Below are 25,791 nucleotides of genomic sequence, written 5' to 3'. Positions count from 1 at the left end.
GACAGAGAATTGCTCCCTAGGGGCTATGCTGATCCAGGCTTTGTCCTCACTGAGGCAACCTCAGAACCATTGTCTAGCTCAGCAGGGAGTGTAGAGTGGCTGGAAGCCCCCCACCATGCCGTGTGGCCCAAAGCTCCTTTCAGATAAGTACTGTGTTTTTAGACCTTCATGGACACAGGAAGAGTGATTTAGATTTTCAGGGGGAGGCTCGTATGCAGGCACCTGGACAGGTTTGCTCATGATCACCTGTACCCCTGACAACTATGGCCTGCCAAGAGGCAGGTGAAGGAATGTCCTGATGTTTCCCAATGTGCTGCCCAAAGGGGAAGGATTTAGCCCTGACCTTTGTTCAGGGTACTGTGTGAACAAAGCACAAGAACACCTTAACCAATGGGCTTCTTGATTACTTTTATCAACAGAGAAGTAACCAAAAGGAACCTTGAGATCAGAGGTCATTGCCTCCCCATGTGCCCACAACAGCCCCGACGGTGGCCGTTTCTACTTGAACACCTGCAGCCTTCACCTGCAGATGAGACAGATGCTACTTCACAATGAAAATGCAAGAGATGTGCATGGGCATTTAAAAGCCCCCAGAGGAGAGGACCATTCTCAGCCCATGATGGAAGCCCTAGCGTTTGTAAGGTGGAAACCCCTCTGGGACCTGATGCTGCTGGGGCCTGGGGGCAAGGCAGAGGGAAATGGAAGGGCTGGCTCGCTCCCTCTGAAGGTCCTGCTTTGGTTTGTGTCAGGACTGGAGTTGGAAACATTTGGAGGTCAAACCATGAGAATAGGTCCCTAAGGGCCAACACGGCAGGAGAATGAGCCACTTCTACCCTGAAGACAGGCCCACCCAAGACTAGATACATAATTTTCTGGGCCCAGTGCACAATGAATGTGAGGGATTCCTTGTACAAAAATTATCAAAAAATATTGTTAAAAAAATATCAAGATGGTGACATCAGCAGAGCATCAAGCCAAGTGTGGGGATCTTCTCAGCATAAGACCTTCTGTGATCAGTCAGGCCTCCCGCCTGGAGGTCAGGGCGGGACCCGCACGGTGGGAGCACAGTGACCCACACCCAGCCCCCCCAGGGCCCCTGCTCAGAGCTTGCGTCCCCTGGTTGCTTCTTCCCATCACACGTGGAGCCTCTGTCCTTTCTGCAGTGCGGGCGCTGGCTGGAATATTTGTTTATAATAACACAGTATGGGTGCACCTGATGTGTTTCTATATATGTTTACATATAAAAATAAAAATGTTCTTTAAGAAAAACAAATTTAACCTAAGAGCCTGAGTTTTATTTGAAACTAGTTGCAGTGTGCTCAGTGTGGGTCACCTGGATCAGGGTGAGCAGTCCTAGGGAGACCTGCTCGGGGAGCCCAGTCAGAATGGGTCCCCGAAGCAAGCAGGACTTAGATAGCGAGGAAGGAGCCAGCCACCTGGGAAGGGACAAGACAGAATCCAGTAATCAGGTGGCAATGTATCTGTCCGTCCCCAGCAGGCCTGAGAGTTGGTGGCCACCTGCCAAGGGAGGATGCTGCCCGCCAGCGGGAGACAATGGTAACTGATCAAATCAATGTCAGCATGACCTGAACAGCTGAGGTGTGCTGCCTGCGCATGCATGTTAGGGCACGCCCATGCAGCATGCACATGTCTGCATAGGGGCTGAGCGCCTGGGACAGAGGATGCCCGAAAGCTGAGGGAGATGGTGCACTGCATCACTGTGTGTGCTCTGCATTTAGGGCCCGACTGCTTAACTTCAGACTTCAGTGCTACCATGTGGCGAGATTCTGAACATCAGTTTCTTCATCTGTAAAATGGGAATAGAGTCCTTATTTAACAGTGTGTGAAGATTAAATGAACTATTAGATGTATTGTGCTTAGAGGCCTGGGACAGAGTCAATACTCCCCATGTGTCCCTTATTATAATTGGGGTTAAATCATAATCACTGCAGGACATGATTCCTGAGTCAAGTTCTTGTCTGAGTTAGGCTTGGGGTGGGAGGCTTACACAATTTTGCCTGTACTTTCTACCTTCTGAGTTTTAAGAAGTGGAGCACCTTGGGGCATTCCCACTGATGATCAACTCCTACACGTAGGCGTAGTGCCTAGAACGTTGGGGCCAGTCTTCCACATGGGCTGCCACTCAGAGGTGCACCTTGCACGTTTCAAAAAAGTAACTTCCTTAATGCACATCTGTTGGGTTTTCCTTCCTCTCTCTCCTCTTTATTTCCTTTTTCTCATTTTACTTTAAACCTCTTGAGAATATTAACAAGACTGAGGAAATTTCCTCGGTCCTTTTTTTAACTGCACCATGATTCAGCATGCTTCTGATCATTCTCTTATTCTGGAAATATTGATTTTCTTGACCTTTTAGGGACCTAGTTCTATGTGCTTGCCTTATATGACTTACTGTGACACCAGAAATAGACTGTGATTAATTTATAGTGTTTCTGAAAGCACAGTCACATTAAAAGGCATTTGTCATTTGCTTGATATCTTTCACATACATTTTTTATGGTTTATTAATCTCATGCAAGGATTCAGAGAAAGTATAATTCTTCTAAGAAGATTAGTTGGATGAGGAGAGAATGGGTTCAGGACCACGAAGCAATTCAGAGATAAAATTGGAATTTTATTTATAAAATTTTAATGCATTGAATTTCATGTAGGAACAAAATATCACCAAACAGAAGATGACCCAATGATTTTGTTATGGTGGAATTAAAATGCATGTATTGTCAGAGTTGCATTCTCCTGTACTTTGTGGGGCAGGTGCTTAGCGGAGGGTTTTGTAGTGCAGCAGCATGTGGTAAGAAGTGATAAGAAAGAGGTGTGGTGGGTGATGGCAGGTGACCAGTTGTATTATTTTCTTCTAGAAGGGTGGTAAGGATCTAAATGGGAGAGAGGAACAAGAATTAAAAGGTAATTGCTTCCTAGAGCAACCGAAGTGTCCATCAGTAGAAGAATGGATAAAGAAAGGTGATACATAATAAATGGAATATTATTTAGCCATAGAAAGAAATGCTGCCGTTTGTGACAACATGGATGGATCTACAGGGAATTATGCTAAGTGAAATAAGCCAGGCAGAGAAAGACAAATACCATATGATTTCACTTATATGTGGAATCTAAAAACAAAACAAAACAAAACAGCACTAGACACAGAGACATTGAGAAGTGACTGGTTACCATGGGGAGGGGTTGGGGTGGGTGGCTGAAATAAGTGAAGGGGATAGAGTGGCACAAAATCTCAATCATAATATAAATTAGTCACAGGGATGGAAGTACAGCATAGAGAATATATTAAATCATTCTGTAACATCTTTCTATGTTGACAGTAACTACACTAATGGGGTGATGACTTAATAATGTATATAACTGTTGAATCACTATGCTGTATTCTTAAAACCAATATAATATTGTATATCAACTATACGTCAATAAAAAAGTTTTTAAAGGTAATTGTGTCCTAGAAATATCAAAGGAGGAAAGAATTAGAGGACAATAAGGAATTACTATTAATTTTCTTAAGAATTATGGTGGCTTGTGATATCACTGCATAATGAACTATAAAGAGAAAATGTCATAATGTCTGTAAATACCTAATATCTGAAATATTGTACCAAAACTAAGTAGATGGGAAGAATAAAGATGGAGGACTCACACCACCTGATTTCAAGAATTACTATAAAGCCACAGTAATTAAGCCAGTGTGGTATTTGCTAAAGATAGATAAATATAGATCAATGGATTAGAACAGAGAGTCCAAAAATAGATCTGCACTGATATGGCCAATAAAGTATTGACAAAAGTGCAGAAACAAGTTGATGGGGAAAGGAGTCTTTTCAGGAAAGTGTTGGGATAATTATCCATATGTGGAAAGATGAGCTTAACCCATGCCTCATACCCGACACCAGGTAAAACATCAGCTATGAAAATGTTAACATTTTGGTAGATGTCTTTGTAGTATTCCATTCATATGAAGTTGTATCAGTCTGTATATTCTGTATTTGTAATCAGCTTTTTGTCACTTAACATTGAATAATTACATTGCTTCCTTTCACTAAAAGACTCCTCCTGGCTTTTCACTGAAAACATCCTCTGGCTCTAGAGTTATAAGGCAGGGGACTCTTGGGCCCCTTGAGAGGGAACCCAGAAACCCTTGGTGGCCAAGCTAATCTGTCCCATAGGGGTGGCTCAGAATGAAAAACATGACCACTCTCCAATGATAAACCTCAGAACTGTGCTGGAAATCAGGTACCTCCTGAAGAATCCTGAAATGAAGATACCTGCAAAGAGGGCTGTGCTTCATGGGTCACCTGACGTGGCTGTGGGGGCCAGAACTCCTCTGACATTGACAGTATTTAGCCTTTTTTCCTTTGGCCCCACTGCTCGTGTTTTCCAGAACCACAATATCCTGTGAAGTCTGAATATGTCTGTGCCTGTCACCATCTTACTTTAGAAAACTCCAAACCACACAAATTGTAATAAAGATAGTTTGAATTCCACCCTTTAGTTTTATTATCACATGTAAAGGTTGTAGGTGGTTGACACTGGTGAATTCATTATAGGAAATGGTCATATGACTTCCTTCTGGAGGAGATTCCTGTGGAGGAGGGAGAGCTATGACCCATGTTCAGGGGATACTGAGATATATTTAGCCTCTCATAGCATGAGCTGTTGGGTTGAGTCACACCAGTTCTATTCCTCTGTGAGATTTTCAGGCATCAATTGATCTATTAAGTAGGTTCTATTATCTGTCTTAGTTTCATCTACTTAAATGTAAGATTCACTTCATGAGAACAAAAGCTGGACCACATCTGTTTTGTTCTCCTCTTTATTCCAAGCATAAAGCAGAATGCCTGACATCTGATAGGTATGAATTTTAAAACTGTGTTGATGGACAGTTGAATGGATGCATGGATAGACTGAATGAATGATGGATCAGATGGATGGGATGAATTGGTGATGGATGAATGGATGGATGTTTGGTTGGATGGATGGATGGATGGATGGGATGAATGGATGATGGATTCACTGGATGGATGGAGTGGGGGATGAGTTGTTATGGACTTGGTGGTCCTGTAGTTCATTTGGGTACTCCCTTGAAGTGATGAACCCAGGTTTCACTCCCACACACCCCAAACATTAGGCTTCTGTACTGACAGTGGTTTTGTTTCAGTCATAAGAGGAACCAGATAATGAGCTGACTTTGGTTTCTTTCTATTCCTTATAAAACCCCTTCAGTTGCCAACCAAACATCACCGCATCAACAAAGACATATAACCCAGTCCCTGTGGCCCCTTCCCTGCCAGGGTCTTCCAGCATGGTGGGCTCAGTCTTCCAAGCCGTCTGCATTTTCATTAGGACATGAGAGGTGTGCGTGTGCCTCAGGTTTCTGGCATGGAACAACTACATTTCAGTGAGTCCGGCCACTGTGAAACTGCTGGCACCTAGTGCCCTCAGATGCCCAGCAGGAAACCCTCCTCCTTTGAGCCCACGGGCCTGTGCCCTTTGGAGCTGCCAGTTTGCTTTTTTCCTTAGAATGAGAAAAGTTTATAAGGGATCCTAGCAAAAGCAAAGACAATGTATTACAGGCATAATCACATTAGGTAAGGCTCCTATGGGGCTTTTAAAAAAGTTGACATCTACATAGGACTCCCATCACCATATTGGCACATTCCTAGGAGTCTGGACACATACCCGTTGAGGGAGCCCACATTATCAGGCACTGTAAGGCCATCCCCAAGACACACTTGATTTTAGTTCTTATCAGCAGGAGTTTATTGAGAGTTTATTTACCTAGAGTGTGCTAGGTACCATGAATTCCTGCATAAAAGGAACATACAATTCGGTTGAAGAGAGAAGATGATGCCATTAGAGAAGAACACGAGGCAAAATATACTCAGAAGCAGAAGGTGAACTCCATGCCCTCTAGTCCAAAAGGGTTGGAGTGTCTTTCTCTGCCTTTAGGTAGTCATCCCACAAATTTCCCAAAGTTAATCTGCTATAAAAAGGGAAAGTTAAAAAATATAAAATATAATGATGTCATATAGAGAATCATGACAAATATGTGTTAGAAACTGTTAATAAAATGAACCAGAACCGAGGGACGGAAGATGGCGGCGTGAGTAGAGCAGCGGAAATCTCCTCCCAAAACAACATATATCTATGAAAATATAACAAAGACAACCCTTCCTAGAATAAAGACCAGAGGACACAGGACAATATCCAGACCACATCCGCACCTGAGAGAACCCAGCGCCTCGTGAAGGGGGTAAGATACAAGCCCCGGCCCCGCGGGAGCCGAGCGCCCCTCCCCGCAGCTCCCGGCGGGAGAAGAGCAGGCACAGCGGGAGGGAGACGGAGCCCAGGGCTGCCGAACACCCAGCCCCAGCCATCCGGGCCAGAGCGCAGGGCGCTCGATACTAGGAAAACAGGGCAGCAAGAACAGTGAGCAGGCACTGGAGGCCGGGTGTCGGAGGACATAAGAAAAGCGCGCGACCATTTTCTTTTTTTTTTTGCTTTTTTGCTGTTTTGTTTTGGCGAGCGCTTTTTGGAAGTCTTAAAGGGATAGGGACCCCAATACTAGGGAAACAGGGCAGCAAGACCGGTGATCAGAGGCCCGAGGCTGGCACTGGAGAATAAAGACAAACGAGCGACCACCATTTTTTTTTAATTTAAAACAATTTTTTCTTTTTTTTTCCTTTTATTTATTTATTTTTTTTTGGTGGTCGTTGTTTTGTTTTGGTGGGTGCTTTTTGGAAGTCTTAAAGGGGCAGGGCGGGTCACTTAATCCAGAGGTAGGGAATCCGGGGATCTCTGGGCACCCTAACCCCTGGGCTGCAGGGAGCAGGGAGGCCCCTTACGGAGATAAATAGCCTCCCAGCCGCTCCTGCTCCAACGCGACTCCACCACTCTGGAGTAGCTGCCCGAGCCAGGCCACGCCCACAGCAACAGCGGAGATTAACTCCATAGCAGCCGGGCAGGAAGCAGAAACCCTGTCTGCGCGCAGCTGCGCAGCACAAGCCACTAGAGGCCGCTGTTCTCCCAGGAGAGGAGGGCCACAAACCAACAAGAAAGGAAGTCCTTCCAGCCTTCACTCGTCCCAGTTCTGCAGACTATTCCTATCACCATGAAAAGGCAAAGCTACAGGCAGACAAAGATCACAGAGACAACACCAGAGAAGGAGACAGACCTAACCAATCTTCCTGAAAAAGAATTCAAAATAAGAATCATAAACATGCTGACAGAGATGCAGAGAAATACGCAAGAGAAATGGATGAAGTCCGGAGGGAGATCACAGATGCCAGAAAGGAGATCGCAGAAATGAAACAAACTCTGGAAGGGTTTATAAGCAGAATGGATAGAATGCAAGAGGCCATTGATGGAATTGAAATCAGAGAACAGGAACGCAAAGAAGCTGACAGAGAGAGAGACAAAAGGATCTCCAGGAATGAAACAATGTTAAGAGAACTGTGTGACCAATCCAAAAGGAACAATATCCGTATTATAGGGGTCCCAGAAGAAGAAGAGAGAGGAAAAGAGATGGAAAGTATCTTAGAAGAAATAATTGCTGAAAACTTCCCCACACTGGGGGAGGAAGTAATCGAACAGACCACGGAAATACACAGAACCCCCAACAGAAAGGATCCAAGAAGGGCAACACCAAGACACATAATAATTAAAATGGCAAAGATCAAGGACAAGGAAAGAGTGTTAAAGGCAGCTAGAGAGAAAAAGGTCACCTATAAAGGGAAACCCATCAGGCTAACGTCAGATTTCTCAACAGAAACCCTACAGGCCAGAAGAGAATGGCATGATATATTTAATACAATGAAACAGAAGGGCCTTGAACCAAGGATACTGTATCCAGCACGACTATCATTCAAATATGACGGTGGGATTAAACAATTCCCAGACAAACAAAAGCTGAGGGAATTTGCTTTCCACAAACCACCTCTACAGAACATCTTACAGGGACTGCTCTAGATGGGAGCACTCCTAGAAAGAGCACAGCAAAAAACATCCAACATATGAAGAATCGAGGAGGAGGAACAAGAAGGGAGAGAAGAAAAGAATCTCCAGACAGTGTATATAACAGCTCAATAAGCGAGCTAAGTTAGGCAGTAAGATACTAAAGAGGCTAACCTTGAACCTTTGGTAACCACGAATTTAAAGCCTGCAATGGCAATAAGTACATGTCTTTCAATAGTCACCCTAAATGTTAATGGGTTGAATGCACCAATCAAAAGACACAGAGTAACAGAATGTATAAAAAAGCAAGACCCGTCTATATGCTGCTTACAAGAAACTCACCTCAAACCCAAAGACATGTACAGACTAAAAGTCAAGGGATGGAAAAACATATTTCAAGCAAACAACAGTGAGAAGAAAGCAGGGGTTGCAGTACTAATATCAGACAAAATAGACTTCAAAACAAAGAAAGTAACAAGAGATAAAGAAGGACACTACATAATGATAAAGGGCTCAGTCCAACAAGAGGATATAACCATTCTAAATATATATGCACCTAAAACAGGAGCAGCAGCATATGTGAAACAAATACTAACAGAACTAAAGGGGGATACAGACTGCAATGCATTCATTCTAGGAGACTTCAACACACCACTCACCCCAAAGGATAGATCCACTGGGCAGAAAATAAGTAAGGACACGGAAGCACTGAACACAGTCGAGCAGATGGACCTAATAGACATCTATAGAACTCTACATCCAAAAGCAACAGGATATACATTCTTCTCAAGTGCACATGGAATATTCTCCAGAATAGACCACATACTATGCCACAAAAAGAGCCTCAGTAAATTCCAAAAGACTGAAATCCTACCAAAAACTTTTCAGACCACAAAGGCATAAAACTAGAAATAAACTGTACAAAGAAAGCAAAGAGGCTCACAAACACATGGAGGCTTAACAACACACTCCTAAATAATCAATGGATCAATGACCAAATCAAAATGGAGATCCAGCAATATATGGAAACAAATGACAACAACAACACTAAGCCCCAACTTCTGTGGGACACAGCAAAATCAGTCTTAAGAGGAAAGTATATAGCAATCCAAGCATATTTAAAAAAAGGGAGAACAATCCCAAATGAATGGTCTAATGTCACAATTATCGAAATTCGAAAAAGAAGAACAGATGAGGCCTAAGGTCAGCAGAAGGAGGGACATAATAAAGATCAGAGAAGAAATAAATAAAATTGAGAAGAATAAAACAATAGCAAAAATCAATGAAACCAAGAGCTGGTTCTTCGAGAAAATAAACAAATAGATAAGCCTCTAGCCAGACTTATTAAGAAGAAAAGAGAGTCAACACAAATCAACAGTATCAGAAACGAGAAAGGAAAAATCACGACGGACCCCACAGAAATACAAAGAATTATTAGAGAATACTATGAAAACCTATATGCTAACAAGCTGGGAAACCTAGGAGAAATGGACAACTTCCTAGAAAAATACAACCTTCCAAGACTGACCCAGGAAGAAACAGAAAATCTAAACAGACCAATTACCAGCAACGAAATTGAAGTGGTAATCAAAAACCTACCAAAGAACAAAACCCCCGGGCCAGATGGATTTACCTCGGAATTTTATCAGACATACAGGGAAGACATAATACCCATTCTCCTTAAAGATTTCCAAAAAATAGAGGAGGAGGGGATACTCCCAAACTCATTCTATGTAGCTAACATCACCCTAATACCAAAACCAGGCAAAGACCCCACCAAAAAAGAAAACTACAGACCAATATCCCTGATGAACGTAGATGCAAAAATACTTAACAAAATATTAGCAAACCGAATTCAAAAATACATCAAAAGGATCATACACCATGACCAAGGGGGATTCATCCCAGGGATGCAAGGATGGTACAACATTCGAAAGTCCATCAACATCATCCACCACATCAACAAAAAGAAAGACAAAAACCACATGATCATCTCCATAGATGCTGAAAAAGCATTTGACAAAGTTCAACATCCATTCATGATAAAAACTCTCAGCAAAATGGGAACAGAGGGCAAGTATCTCAACATAATAAAGGCCATCTATGATAAACCCACAGCCAACATTATATTGAACAGTGAGAAGCTGAAAGCATTTCCTCTGAGATCGGGAACTAGACAGGGATGCCCACTCTCTCCACTGTTATTTAACATAGTACTGGAGGTCCTAGCCACGGCTATCAGACAAAACAAAGAAATACAAGGAATCCAGATTGGTAAAGAAGAAGTTAAACTGTCACCATTTGCAGATGACATGATACTGTACATAAAAAACCCTAAAGACTCCACCACAAAACTACTAGAACTGATATCGGAATACAGCAAAGTTGCAGGATACAAAATCAACACACAGAAATCTGTGGCTTTCCTATATACTAACAATGAACCAACAGAAAGAGAAATCAGGAAAACAACTCCATTCACAATTGCATCAAAAAAAATAAAATACCTAGGAATAAACCTAACCAAGGAAGTGAAAGACTTAGACTCTGAAAACTACAAGTCACTCTTAAGAGAAATTAAAGGGACACTAACAGATGGAAACTCATCCCATGCTCGTGGCTAGGAAGAATTAATATCATCAAAATGGCCATCCTGCCCAAAGCAATATACAGATTTGATGCAATCCCTATGAAACTACCAGCAACATTCTTCAATGAACTGGAACAAATAATTCAAAAATTCATATGGAAACACAAAAGACCCCGAATAGCCAAAGCAATCCTGAGAAAGAAGAATAAAGTAGGGGGGAATCTCACTCCCCATCTTCAAGCTCTACTATAAAGCCACAGTAACCAAGACAATTTGTTACTGGCACAAGAGCAGAGCCACAGACCAATGGAACAGACTAGAGAATCCAGACATTAACCCAGACATATATGGTCAATTAATATTTGATAAAGGAGCCATGGACATACAATGGCGAAATGACAGTCTCTTCAACAGGTGGTGCTGGCAAAACTGGACAGCTACATGTAGGAGAATGAAACTGGACCATTGTCTAACCCCATGTACAAAAGTAAACTCAAAATGGATCAAAGACCTGAATGTAAGTCATGAAACCATTAAAATCTTAGAAGAAAACATAGGCAAAAACCTCTTAGACATAAACATGAGTGACCTCTTCTTGAACATATCTCTCTGGGCAAGGAAAACAACAGCAAAAATGAGTAAGTGGGACTATATTAAGCTGAAAAGCTTCTGTACAGCAAAAGACACCATCAATAGAACAAAAACGATCCCTACAGTATGGGAGAATATATTTGAAAATGACACATCCGATAAAGGCTTGACGTCCAGAATATATAAAGAGCTCACACGCCTCAACAAACAAAAAACAAATAACCCAATTAAAAAATGGGCAGAGGAACTGAACAGACAGTTCTCCAAAAAAGAAATACAGATGGCCAACAGACACATGAAAAGATGCTCCACATCGCTAATTATCAGAGAAATGCAAATTAAAACTACAATGAGGTATCACCTCACACCAGTAAGGATGGCTGCCATCCAAAAGACAAAAAACAACAAATGTTGGCGAGGCTGTGGAGAAAGGGGAACCCTCCTACACTGATGGTGGGAATGTAAGTTAGTTCAACCATTGTGGAAAGCAGTATGGAGGTACATCAAAATGCACAAAACAGACTTACCATTTGACCCAGGAATTGCACTCCTAGGAATTTACCCTAAGAATGCAGCAATCAGGTATGAGAAAGATCAGTGCACCCCTGTGTTTATCGCAGCACTATTTACAATAGCCAAGAATTGGAAGCAACCTAAATGTCCATCGATAGATGAATGGATAAAGAAGATGTGGTACATATACACAATGGAATACTACTCAGCCATAAGAAAAGGGCAAATCCAACCATTTGCAGCAACATGGATGGAGCTGGAGGGTATTATGCTCAGTGAAACAAGCCAAGCGGAGAAAGAAAAATACCAAATGATTTCACTCATCTGTGGAGTATAAGAACAAAGGAAAAACTGAAGGAACAAAACAGCAGCAGAATCACAGAACTCAAGAATGGACTAACAGGTACCAAAGGGAAAGTGACTGGGGAGGATGGGTGGGTAGGGAGGGATAACGGGGGTGAGAAGTAGGGGGTATTAAGATTAGCATGCATGGGGGGGTAGGAGAAAAGGGAGGGCTGTACAACACAGAGAAGGCAAGTAGTGATTCTACAACATTTTGCTACGCTGATGGACAGTGACTGTAAAGGGGTTTATAGGGGAGACCTGATATAGGAGAGAGCCTAGTAAACATAATATTCGTCATGTAAGTGTAGATTAGTGATACCAAAAACAAAACAAAACAAAACAAACAAAAAAAATGTACTGTTCCAGTGTGGTAACCTCCAATGAGTTCTACACAAGGGTATAAAGGGCATATACAAGTGTAGGCAAAGGGTCTGTTTGTGTTTATACAGAAATCAAAGCCTAATTGGGCTACCCTGAAAATGAACTAAGATACGATATGAAAGAGAACTTCCAACATCAGCACTCTCTGGAAGACTCATGCCAGAAGATGGTCATCAAGAAATCCCAACAAAGATCAACGCACTGCTACAGCTATACATGCACTCATCCCACCAGCTCCTGGACTTGCCACGGGAATGAAGGAGATATCTAAGCTGGCCTGTGCATACAGTGAAACAACAAATTTGACTGGATCTATACTGTTGGGACTCAATCAAGAATTAAGAGAAGTGCCAATTGTAGCGCTCCAAAATCTTACAACTACAGACTATTTACTGTTAAAAGAACATAAGGGATGTGAACATTCCCCTGGAATGGGTTGTTTTAATTTGTCTGATTTCTCTCAGACTGTTCAAGTTCAGTTGGACAATATCCACCATATCATAGATAAGTTTTCACAAATGCCTAAGGTGCCTAACTGGTTTTCTTGGTTTCACTGGAGATGGCTGGTAATTACAGATATGCTTTGGTTATGTAACTATACTCCTATTATGTTAATGTGTGTGCGCAATTTAAGTAGTAGCTTAAAACCTATACATGCTGAAGTTACTCTGCAAGAAGACATGTCAAAGAAATAATCAATCTTCCCATGTTTTCTTCCGCCTGCTACTTCTATAGCTTTTCTTCTTCCTTCCTAATTACAACCCTTAAATAGAATTCGTGCCTCATATCAAATTTACCGAGTATCATAATTCTTCCAAGTGGTAAAGATACCTCAAGACAAATGCTTGGCATAGAAGCTACAGGGCATACATATGCAAAGAAATAAAAAGCTAACCATTTCAAACAATAAAGCTTCTCTCTCACTTACCAACTTAACATTTCCCTGTATGGCCCCGGAAGATGACTGGTTAGCCAGAGACGGGTAAGATTCCTCAAGGGAGGAACAACCTAAGACAGGCACAGTCGCAGAGGGGTCATCAGGTGAGAAATTGGGGATCAAGAGAGGTGAGGCTTAGAACCTCACCCCCCGTTCTAAGAGAAATCTTCTGCATACGTGGATGTTTTATTGCCCTTGTCTAGCTTGGATTAACACATAGTCTACAGGCACACACCTGATCATCTGCATTTGCTCTCTTACAACACTAAACTATGTTTTCTACCTTTAACTTATATCTACCTACCACTTCAGCATTTTATTAAAAATAATAATAATAAAGAGAGAAATGTGGTATCCACATATAAATCAAGTATAAAAACCAAATGAGTATTCATATTTGAACTGACTGTTTATAGTTCATAATGCATGAGCAAAACCGAAAGTTTCTGTGATGACTGCCCTTGTACTGTTCACTATGTAACTTATTCATTATGTAAGAATTTGTTCTCCATGTAAGAACTTGTTTGTTATGCCTCAGAAGATTGGAGACTGACGAAAATTAGGCTTGGGGTGGAGTAATGATTGTGCATTGAGCATTGACTCCCCTATACAGAATTTTATTGCCGTTAACAACCATTTGATCAATAAATATGAGAGATGCCCTCACAAAAAAAAAAAAAAAAAAAAAAAAAGAACCAGAACCACCTACAAAAAATAGACACTCCAGGAACTTAGTCTCCAATTTCAACTATCTGATAATTTGGGAGTAAACAACGGAAGATCTCTAAACAGAAAAACAGATGCAGCAAAGTTTGTGCACCAGACATAAGTGAGCCCCATCTTCATTAAAGATCCATTTACTCTTTCTGCCCAGTTCTCACAAGTGTAATATTCCTGATTACTAGCCAAAAATCAGACAACAGAAAATATTTAAAGCAGAAAGCATGCTGCCATAAGTGGAAACTGAACTTAGGAAAAAAAAAAAAGAGGCAGCTGAAAGCAAACAACTACATAAAAAGATTTTAGAATGTTAGGTGCAGGAATGCAAAGGCAGAAGAATTTATGACAACTTCAAATTTGACATAAATTCAGTGTTTTACATTTTCATGACAATACACTTCAAACATTACCTGATTCTAAAGTGGTATTCTAAATATAACTATATGCTAGCTTGGAACCCAGAGTAATTGCTCTTAGATATAATGTGTAAGTAATGGTTTTGTTTTTATGTCAGCCCCTAAAAGTTAATGTCCCCTAAGAGTTAACCCCTAACAGTTAATGTCCTCCATAATACACCTGCAATATTTATCCACTGTAGTAAACATACCAGAAAAAGAACTCTAGACCCACTGTTTTCTTTCCCACTTAAGAGAGCCATACAGCAATACTAATAAAATAGGTCCACAGCCTGCAACACTCCCTAAACCACTGATCTGGTCCAGAGCCCAGACCCATCTGGTGGAGGCTGAGGCTCCCTTTGCCAGATTTCCCACACAGACCCCTGGAATCCAGAACAAGGAGAAGTCGGGACTGGAGCAAACACTTGTGTGAAAGGGTGGAGGAGGCTAGCACTGGCCTCTGAAGAACAGAGATCTAGTTTGCCACCAAGAAGGATTTAGAGCATTCTCCTTAAGTTGCCATATCCTATCACAGGGCATCTGTTCTTTACTAGAACCCCGAGGGCAGGGCCACACCCCTGTATCCCCAGCACCTGCCAACTGGGACCAGGTAAACAACAAATGTACTGTGGGCAAATGAAGCTGTGAATGGACGATGGTATCCTTTCCTAGAAGAGGGCAGCCACGAGAGTGGGGTGCTGGCCCTGGTTTACCGCTGGTCTCCGGCTCCCCGCAGCCTGCCCCCAGGTTGTCCCAGCTATGGGGCTGCAGGCAAGAGCCAGACACGGATCAGCAGCTGACAGCCAGCAGGGCCCCAGCAGCAGCCATGCAGCAGTACTTTCTTGGGAAGCAACAGCTGATAAAGAAGGAAAAGCAGGAGTGGGACCTCCTGCCATGAGGAGAAGTGTCCACGATACTCAGTGTCAACTTGTGGTGGCAGAAGACAGATGTTAACTGGCAGCCAGAGGTGAACTCATTTAGGTCAGGAAACTGCTAAAACAACCCTCTGACTAGAAAGTCTCTCAATCCATAGAGAATAGATTGGTCTGTGTTTCAAATGCTGTATCACTGAAGGCCATCCACAGGGGGCTCTAACTCACCCTCACACCACCTTCTCCAACTCCCAGATGAGCACCAATCCCCTGAAATGCTCCTGTAGCTCTTTCTCTCCACGTGAACATGCCTTAATTTTTATTAAGACTCTCCCAAACGCGCACTCTCACCAAGGCCTTTGCTGGAAGCTCTTGAGTAGCTTTGACCCAGACAAAACAACAGACTCGAGGAGTCTGAGCCCTCCACTTAGCAGCGGGGTGGTCATAAGGTAGCCAACTCCACACAGTGGGATTAAAATGAAGTGATAGGTAATGATGGGGGATGATGGGAATAGACTGACCTGGGGGCCAGGAAGACAGGTATTTGCATTTCAGCTCTGCTATTGCTGGCTACACAGCCATAGTCAGAGTCTCTGGACTGTAACTTGATTTTTCTCATCTGCAAAAATGGGAACCATAAATAATATGTCTTTTGGAGGACTTTTGTGAGGATGCAAATGAACAAATGTGAATTGCCTACTACGTGACCCTCAACAATGGCATTTATTATTGTGTATTTTATAGTGCTTCCCACCTTACAAAGTGTCAGACACATTTACTGTGATCCTCTCCTTCAGCCCTTTGAACCTCTCTTAAAATGTTTACCTGTTTTGCCACGTTTTCTACTTACTTTAAGACTGTCCTATCCCTTGACAAAACTTCAAGCTTCCTGGCCCACGAAGCTTTCTTATTAGCCTTTGTATCTATTGTAGAAGCTAGCATGGTGCCTGGCACACAGACATAGCTCAGAAAATGTTGGATTAAGTTAAATTTGAGGAGAAAACAGAAGCCCCAGGCAAGCTTGGAGGGCATACTGCAGTAAGGACCCCCAGGACCCTTAAGGGTTGGCCTGAGAACAGCTAACACCTGAGGGACACAGAGCAATCCAGGATAAGGGTTTTCCAAATTGACCAACATGACAGCTTGCCTGGCTGGAGATGTGGCAGTGCAGGTGGTATGTGGGGAGCAGGACCTGCAGACACTCAGGCGGGCTTCCAATTTGGGTTCTGCCCCTAACTCCCTGAACCTCAGTTCACTCATCCATCCATAAGGCCAAATACGAATAATAGTACCAACCCCAGAGTGTTCTTGAGATTAAATCTGTGCCAAGCGCCTGGCATAAAGACTTTCATCTTTGACAATGATGACTAAGTGACTTAAGAGAAGATGGCCAAAGTCAGCCTCATCTCCAATCCCATGGAAACCCCAGCACATTACACCATCTTTTTGGTTAAAGGAAACCCCCAGCACAGTCCCTGCCCTCCCAGGGGCTCTTAATGCAGATGCCAACTACTGAAAGTGAGGCTCTAACCATGTGTCATGACCACCTGCTTACAGGTACCCTAGGAGGGAAGTGTCCTGGGTGCAGGGGATACGGACTGCTGTCCACACTATCTACACCCTCCAGTGAACTGAGAAGCCCAACAGTGGTCATTTTATCCCTGAGGTAACACTGTCAGGAGCCTCCAGCCCAGGCTGGCTGATTCCAAGCCTCAGCTCTCTCCTCAAGGTCACATCTCAAAGAGGAAAAGGACATAGTCCTTGTTCTTTGGAAGCTTGAGGTCTCATCCTAGCTTCCAGAGAAGAAATAATTTCATTTGATTGATGTGATCAGAAGAAAGACACATCATGTATCCCTAATGACCAAATATTAAACCAAAGCCCTCAGACTCCTTACTGATGGACTGCTCCCTACCAAGTCCTATGAGTTGGAGAAACGTGCCCCTGCCTTTTGAATCGCCCTTCTCAGCAGAGGAACAGAGCAAAGATCTGACTCAACTCTCTCCCTACAGCTGTTTTCCGGGTATCTGCACTTTGGAGAAAGAGGAGAAACAGGTAGAAAAGGACACAGCTCTCTCAAGGCCTGAACTGATGTTACAAAAAGCAGAGCAACTCCAGCCAAGGAGCAGCAGGGAGACACAGAAATCTGTCCTGCCAATGGGGAGGTGATGCTCCATGGCATAGGAAGCTGATTTCTTGAAAGGGAAAGGCCCCTTCCAGCCCCAGTGTGCATACTGGGGTGTGCTGCAGCACCTCACTGCTCTGAGGGGCCGGGCAGGAGCCAGAGAGGTCATGGACTCCTCAGGGGGACAGGAAGGCTGTGCCTTGGTACTGCACCATGGACATGAGGGACAGTATGGCTTCCAAGACATGGGCTTTCAGCATCTTAAGAGCTTAGATTCCCACTGTGGTGCTCAGTTACTTCCTGATGGGGGGGGGGTAACCTGGAAGAGCACATCAGGCTAAAGGAAATAGGGACTCCTAATTACATACAAGACTATTAGACCAGAAGCAACCTTGAAGATTTAGTCAAGTCAGCCCAGGCCCCTTCTTTTACTGCAAAGAGACAGGCACAGAGAATTGAAGGAACATGCCCAGGATCACACAGCCAGCGGATGGCAGGAACCACATTTTCTTAGCAGGATTTCCACACTCTTTCCACTACATCAAATTACAGAAAAATACATGACAGCACTGGGGGGAAATGAGGAGATTCATTCATGGACTCCCAAAGCAGCCATGAATATATGGCTGATCTAAAGCTACAGGAACTCCCAGCTCTCCCCGAAATTCTGAGCCCATCCTTTCCCAGCATGGGTATAGATTAATGTGTTGACATCCTTGAGGAGAAGAACCATGGGTTATTCACTTAAAAACTTTTTTATTAAGGTATTATTTATATACACTCTTATGAAGGTTTCACATGAAAAAACAATGTGGTTACTACATTTACCCATATTATTAAGTGCCCCCCCATACCCCAATGCAGTCACTGTCCATCAGTGTAGTAAGATGCCATGGATTCACTATTTGCCTTCTGTGTGCTACACTGTTTGCCCCGTAATCCCCCACACCATGTGTACTAAACATAATACCCCTCAATCCCCTTCTCCCTCCCTCCCCATCCACCCTCCCAAACCCCTCAAATTTGGTAACCACTAGTTCCATCTTGGAGTCTCTGAGTCTGCTGCTATTTTGTTCCTTCAGTTTTGCTTCATTGTTATACTCCACATATGAGGGAAATCATTTGGCATTTGTCTTTCTCTGATTGGCTTATTTCACTGAGCATAATGTCCTCCAGGTCCATCCATGTTGTTGCAAATGGTAGGATTTGTTTCTTTCTTATAGCTGAATAGTATTCCATTGTGTATATGTACCACCTCTTCTTTTTTTTTACTTTTATTTTTAATTTTATTTTATTTTGGTATCATTAATCTACAATTACATGAAGAACATTATGTTTACTAGGCTCCCCCCTTCACCAAGTACCCCCCACATACCCCTTCACAGTCACTGTCCATCTGCATAGTAAGATGCTGTAAAATCACTATTTGTCTTCTCTGTGTTGCACAGCCCCCCCCGTGCCCCCCATGTACTATACATGCTAATCATAATGCCCTCTTTCCTTTTCCCCACCCTTATCCCTCCCTTCCCCCCCATCGTCCCCAGTCCCTTTCCCTTTGGTAACTGTTAGTTCATTCTTGGGTTCTGTGATTCTGCTGCCGTTTTATTCCTTCAGTTTTCCTTTGTTCTTATACTTATACTTATACCAAATGAGTGAAATCATTTGGTACTTGTCTTTCTCCACCTGGCTTATTTCACTGAGCATAATACCCTCTAGCTCCATCCATGTTGTTGAGAATGGTAGGATCTGTTTTTTTCTTAAGGCTGAGTAATATTCCATTGTGTATATGTACCGTATCTTCTTTATCCATTCATCTACTGATGGACATTTAGGTTGCTTCCATTTCTTGGCTATTGTAAACAGTGCAGCGATAAACATAGGGGTGCATCTGTCTTTTTCAAACTGGAGTGCTGCATTCTTAGGGTAAATTCCTGGAAGTGGGATTCCTGGGTCAAATGGTATTTCGATTTTGAGCTTTTTGAGGAACCTCCATACTGCTTTCCACAATGGTTGAACTAATTTACATTCCCAACAGCAGTGTAGGAGGGTTCCCCTTTCTCCACAACCTCGCCAACATTTGTTGTTGTCTTTTCGATGATGGCGATCCTTACTGGTATGAGGTTATATCTCATTGTGGTTTTAATTTGCATTCCTCTGATGATTAGCGATGTGCAGCATCTTTTCATGTGCCTGTTGGCCATCTGGATTTCTTCTTTAGAGAACTGTCTATTCAGCAACTCTGCCCATTTTTTAATTGGATTATTTGCTTTTTGTTTGTTGAGGTGTGTGAGCTCTTTATATATTTTGGATGTCAATCCTTTATCAGATCTGTCATTTATGAATATATTCTCCCATACTGTAGGATACCTTTTTGTTCTATTGATGGTGTCCTTTGCTGTACAGAGACTTTTTAGCTTCATAATAGTCCTACTTGTTCATTTTTGCCTTTGTTTCCCTTGCCCAGGGAGATATGTTCATGAAGAAGTTGCTCATGTTTATGTCCATGAGATTTTTGCCTACATCTTTTTCTAAGAGTTTTATGGTTTCATGACTTACATTCAGGTCTTTGATCCACTTTGAATTTACTTTTGTGTATGGGGTTAGACAGTGATCCAGTTTCATTCTCTTACATGTAGCTTTCCAGTTTTGCCATATATTAATTGGCGATATATGTTTGGGTTAATGTCTGGAGTCTCTATTCTGTTCCACTGGTCTATGTCTCTGTTCTTGTGCCAGTACCAATTTGTCTTGATTACTGTGGCTTTGTAGGAGAGCTTGGAGTTGGGGAGCGAGATCTCCCTCCACATTATTCTTCCTTCTCAGGATTGCTTTGGCTATTTGGGCTCTTTGGTGGTTCCATATGGATTTTTTGAACTATTTGTTCCAGTTCATTGAAGAATGCTGTTGGTAATTTGACAGGGATTACACCAAATCTGTATATTGCTTTGGGCAGGATGGCCATTTTGACGATATTAATTATTCTTAGCCAGGAGCATGGAATGAGTTTCCATTTGTTAGTGACCTCTTTAATTTCTCTTAAGAGTGTCTTGTGGTTTTCAGGGCATAGGTCTTTCACTTCCTTGGTTAGGTTTATTCCTAGGTATTTTATTGTTTTTGATGCTATTGTGAATGGAATTGTTTTCCTGATTTCTCTATTAGTTCATTGTTACTGTATAGGAAAGCTACAAATTTCTGAGTGCTAATTTTGTATCCTGTAACTTTGCTGAATTCCAGTATTAGTTCTAGTACTTTTGCAGTGGAGTCTTTAGGGCTTTTTATGTACAATATCATGTCATCTGCAAATAGTGACAGTTTGACTTCTTCTTTACCAATCTGGATTCCTTGTATTTCTTTATTTTGTCTCATTACCGTGGCTAGTATCTCCAGTACTATGTTGAATAACAGTGGGAAGAGTGGGCATCCCTCCCTTGTTCCTGATCTCAGAGGAAAAGCTTTCAGCCTCTCGCTGTTCAGTATGATGTTAGCTGTGGGTTTATCATATATGGCCTTTATTATGTTGAGGTACTTGCCCACTATGCCCATTTTGTTTAGAGTTTTCATCATGAATGGATGTTGAATTTTGTCAAATGCTTTTTCAGCATCTATGGAGGTGATCATGTGGTTTTTGTCCTTCTTTTTGTTGATGTGGTGGATGATGTTGATGGATTTTCGAATGTTGTACCGTCCCTGCATCCCTGGGATGAATCCCACTTAGTCATGGTGTATGATCCTCTTGATGTATTTTTGAAATCGCTTTTCTGATATTTTGTTGAGTATTTTTGCATCTACGTTCATCAGGGATATTGGTCTGTAGTTTTCTTTTTTGGTGGGGTCTTTGCCTGGTTTTGGTATTAGGGTGATGTTGGCTTCATAGAATGAGTTTGGGAGTATTCCCTCCTCTTCTATTTTTTGGAAATCTTTAAGGAGAATGGGTATTATGTCTTCTCTGTATGTCTGATAAAATTCTGAGGTTAATTCATCTGGCCTGGGGGTTTTGTTCTTGGGTAGTTTTTTGATTACCGATTCACTTTCATTACTGGTATTTGGTCTGTTTAGATTTTCTGTTTCTTTCTGGGTCAGTCTTGGAAGGTTGTGTTTTTCTAGAAAGTTGTCCATTTCTCCTAGGTTTCCCAGCTTGTTAGCATATAGGTTTTCATAGTATTCTCTAATAATTTTTTGTATTTCTGTGGGGTCCGTCATGATTTTTCCTTTCTCTTTTCTGATTCTATTGATGTGTGTTGACACTCTTTTTCTCTTAATAAGTCTGGCTAGAGGCTGATCTATTTTGTTTATTTTCTCAAAGAACCAGCTCTTGGTTTCATTGATTTTTTTCTAGTGTTTTATTCTTCTCAATTTTTTTTATTTCTTCTCTGATCTTTAGTATGTCCCTCCATCTGCTGACCTTAGGCCACATTTGTTTTTCTATTTCCAATTTCAATAACTGTGACATTAGACTATTCATTTGGGATTGTTCTTCCTTCTTGAAATATGCCTGCATTGCTATATACTTTCCTCCTAAGACTGCTTTTGCTGCATCCCACAGAAGTTGGGACTCTGTGTTGTTGTTGTCATTGGTTTCCATATATTGCTGGATCTCGATTTTAATTTGGTCATTTAAACATTGATTATTTACAAGCATGTTGTTAAGCTGCCATATGTTTGTGAGCCTTTTTGCTTTCTTTGTACAATTTCTTTCTAGTTTTATACCTTTGTGGTCTGAAAAGTTGGTTGGTAGGATTTCCATCTTTTGGAATTTACTCAGGCTCTTTTTTTTTTTTTGAGATGGCTTCTCTTATATTTATTGATCAAATCGTTGTAAACAACAATAAAATTCTGTATAGGGGTCTCAATGCACAATCATTAATCAAACTGAGGCTCTTTTTGTGGCCTAGTATGTGGTCAATTCTGGAGAATGTTCCATATGCACTTGAGAAGAATGTGTATCCTGTTGCTTTTGGATGTAGAGTTCTATAGATGTCTATTAGGTCCATCTGTTCTAGTGTGTTGATTAGTGCCTCTGTGTCCTTACTTATTTTCTGTCTGGTGTATCTGTCCTTTGGAGTGAGTGGTGTGTTAAAGTCTCCCAAAATGAATGCATTGCATTCTATTTCCTCCTTTGATTCTGTTAGTATTTGTTTCACATATATTGGTGCTCCTGTATTGGGTGCATATATGTTTATAATGGTTATATCCTCTTGTTGAACTGAGCCCTTTATCATTATGTAATGTCCTTCTTTATCTCTTGTTACTTTCTTTATTTTGAAGTCTATTTTGTCTCATACTAGTATTGTAACACCTGCTTTTTTCTCTCTATTGTTTGCCTGAAATATCTTTTTCCATCCTTTGACTTTTAATCTGTGTGTGTCTTTGGGTTTGAGGTGAGTCTCTTGTAAGCAGCATATAGATGGGTCTTGCTTTTTTATCCATTCTATTACTCTGTGTCTTTTGATTGGTGCTTTCAGTCCATTTACATTTAGGGTGATTATTGAAAGATATGTACTTATTGCCATTGCAGGCTTTAGATTCGTGGTTACCAAAGTTTCAAGGTTAGCGTGTTTACTACCTTACTATCTGACTTAACTTGCTTATTGAGCTGTTATAAACAGTCTGATGATTATTTCTTTCCCTTCTTTTTCCTCCTCCTCCATTCTTCATATGTTGGGTGTTTTGTTCTGTGCTCTTTTTAGGAGTGCTCCCATCTAGAGCAGTCCCTCTAAGATACCCTGTAGAGGTGGTTTGTGGGAGGCAAATTCCCTCAACTTTTGCTTGTCTGGGAATTGTTTAATCCCTCCTTCATATTTAAATGATATGCGTGCTGGATACATTAGTCTTGGTTCGAGGCCCGTCTGTTTCATTGCATTAAGTATATCATGCCATTCTCTTCTGGCCTGTAGGGTTTCTGTTGAGAAGTCTGATGATAGCCTGATGGGTTTTCCTTCGTAGGTAACCTTTTTTTTCTCTCTGGCTGCCTTTAATACTTTGTCCTTGTCTTTGATCTTTGCCATTTTAATTATTATGTGTCTTGGTGTTGCCCTCCTTGGATCCCTTGTCATGGGAGTTCTGTGTACCTCTGTGGTCTGAGAGGCCATTTCTTCCCCTAGTTTGGGGAAGTTTTCGGCAATTATTTCTTCAATGACACTTTCTATCCCTTTTTCTCTCTCTACTTCTTCTGGTATCCCTATAATGTGTATATTGTTCATTTTCGATTGGTCACTCAGCTGTCTTAAATTCTTTCATTCCTGGAGATCCTTTTATCTCTCTCTGCATCAGCTTCTCTGTGTTCCTGTTCTCTGTTTTCTAGTCCATTAATGGTCTCTTGCATCTCGTCCATTCTGTTTTGAAGTCCTTCCAGAGCTTGTTTTATTTCTGTATTCTCCTTTCTTAGTTCTTGCATATTTCTCTGCAAGTCCATCAGCATGGTTATGACTTATGTTTTGAATTCTTTTTCAGGAAGACTGGCTAAATCTATCTCCCCAGGTTCCTTCTCAGGGGAAGATGTAGCAGATGCCGAAGCTGTCTGGGTTAGTCTTGTCTGGATCATATTTTTTTGCCTTTTCATGTTGACAGGTGCTATTGACTGTCAGCTGGGAGGGCCAAACTTTCACTTGCTACTGGCCTTTCTTTACTGGGAGAACTGCGACCCCTAGTGGCTTGTGTTGGGTTAATTGCGTGTAGGCTGGGTCTTTGTGTCTTGCCCAGCCGAAGTGTAGGAATTTTCGTTTTTGTGGGCATTTTGCCTTAGGCTGTTTCTCTGTTTTCACATCGCCAGGAGGGGTAATGGATGTGGGGGGGCTGTTTGGCTGTTTACCTCCGTGAGGGGTCTCAGAGATTGTGACCAGGGGGTTAGTGCGCCCGGTTTTCCCTGTAATTTCCAGCAACTGGGCTGTGACCTGTGTTGTTTCCGTCTTGCTGTTAAATCCCTGTCCCTTTAAGACTTTCAAAAAGCACTGGCTTTTCTTTGTCCCAGGGGCATCAGCTTCGGCTCCCGCTCAGAGGTCTTGCTGCCCTGTTTCCCTAGTTTCCATCCCTCCACGCATGCACTGTGTCTGTGCTCTGGTGTGGGTGGCTGGGGCTGGGTGTTTAGCAGTCCTGGGCTCCCTCTCCCTCTCACCACAGCTCGGGGGAGGTGTGCTCGGGTTCCGCCGGGCCGGGGGTTGTATCTTACCCCTTTCCCCAGGCTCTCGGCTCTCGCACGTGTGGATGTAGTCAGGCTGTTGTCCTGTGTCTTCTGGTCTCTCTTTTAGGATTAGTTGTATTTGTTGTATTTTCAAAAATATATATGTTTTTGGGAGGAGATTCCCACTGTCCTACTCATGCCGCCGTGTTGGCTCCCCCTCTAAAGTTTTAGTTTTAAGTTTGCAAATTGAAAATTAAGAAGTGGAATTTTATATCTCCTTTTCTGGGTGCTAATGTATTATATGATGCAATCATGATGTATTGATAGTTTTGGCCAGGGGTTTTAAAGTGGTAAAATGCTGGCAAACACCACCAGCTTTCTCTGTGGCATGCTTGGTTCACATGTCTTTCCCTGTTTATTACCACTTCACAGTGTGACCCAGCCAGCACATGGAGAGCAATTATGACCCACGTGGCCCAGCTGATGGAGCGCCCTGAGGCTAAGGGGTAGCTGTAACACATTTCATTATTTGCATTACTGCCCCAAATCTGGGAGTTCTTGGCAGCTTCTATCTTATTCAGGACTGTGCTATAATGCATGATGGTTTTAAGATTATTTACTACTTCTGCCCCTCTGCTTTTGTCTGCAATGAAAAATGGCTTCTTCCAGTAAAGCTAGAGTTGATCATTTTTATCTGTTCACTTTGTTTCCTCAGTGTTAGTTTGGATAAGAGAAATTATCTTGGGACCTTACCTGTGTTAATGTGGACATTTCCTCAGTTTTGGCTGATGAAGCTCCTCCCTCTGTTCTGCTGGAGGACTGTGTGATGTAACCACTCCCCCTCAGGACCCGGTAGGTCTGTGGTGCCTTAATTATGTACACGTGGGTGCACAGCCCCTACTAAGTGCCAGATTGGAGAGTGGCCCTGGATGTCTGTGCACCAGCTCCCCCTATTCCCTTTAGGAAAGTGCTCAGCTTTCTTCAGACATTGTCTGTGTCCAGACAGGAGACTGGAGTTTCTGCCTAAAATTCCCATATGACCTGGTAGGGTATTTTTGAGAGGTTTATTTATGATTTCTTCTGGTTTGAAGATGCAGGATGAGGACTCAGGGTTCCAGTCTATGATCTGAGCCATTGTGACTGTCAGAATGCTGAGCATTAAGAGCAGAAAATAGATTCTATGCTATCTTCCTGGATGGAGGGAAGCTTGGAGAAAGAACAGTTG

At 42.2% G+C, this 25,791-nt stretch overlaps 1 protein-coding gene across 1 annotated transcript in view; it reads right to left on the bottom strand.

Annotated features, from left to right (window-relative positions):
• Positions 1 to 2,619: 2,619 nt before the first annotated feature.
• Positions 2,620 to 25,791, bottom strand: part of LOC130681259 (enoyl-CoA delta isomerase 2-like) — a gene marked incomplete at its 5' end in the record, with an annotated part of 52,558 nt that continues 29,386 nt past the window's right edge. Inside the window, one exon of the mRNA XM_057493892.1 lies at positions 2,620 to 2,891. Coding sequence (XP_057349875.1) covers positions 2,739 to 2,891 — 153 coding nt within the window. The remainder of the gene's footprint in view (positions 2,892 to 25,791) is intronic.

The sequence above is a fragment of the Manis pentadactyla genome, chromosome 16 (assembly GCF_030020395.1).
Source record: "Manis pentadactyla isolate mManPen7 chromosome 16, mManPen7.hap1, whole genome shotgun sequence".
Lineage (NCBI taxonomy): Eukaryota > Metazoa > Chordata > Mammalia > Pholidota > Manidae > Manis > Manis pentadactyla.
The sequence above is the reverse complement of the archived record's forward strand: the minus strand, read 5'-3'. Positions and strand labels throughout refer to the sequence as shown.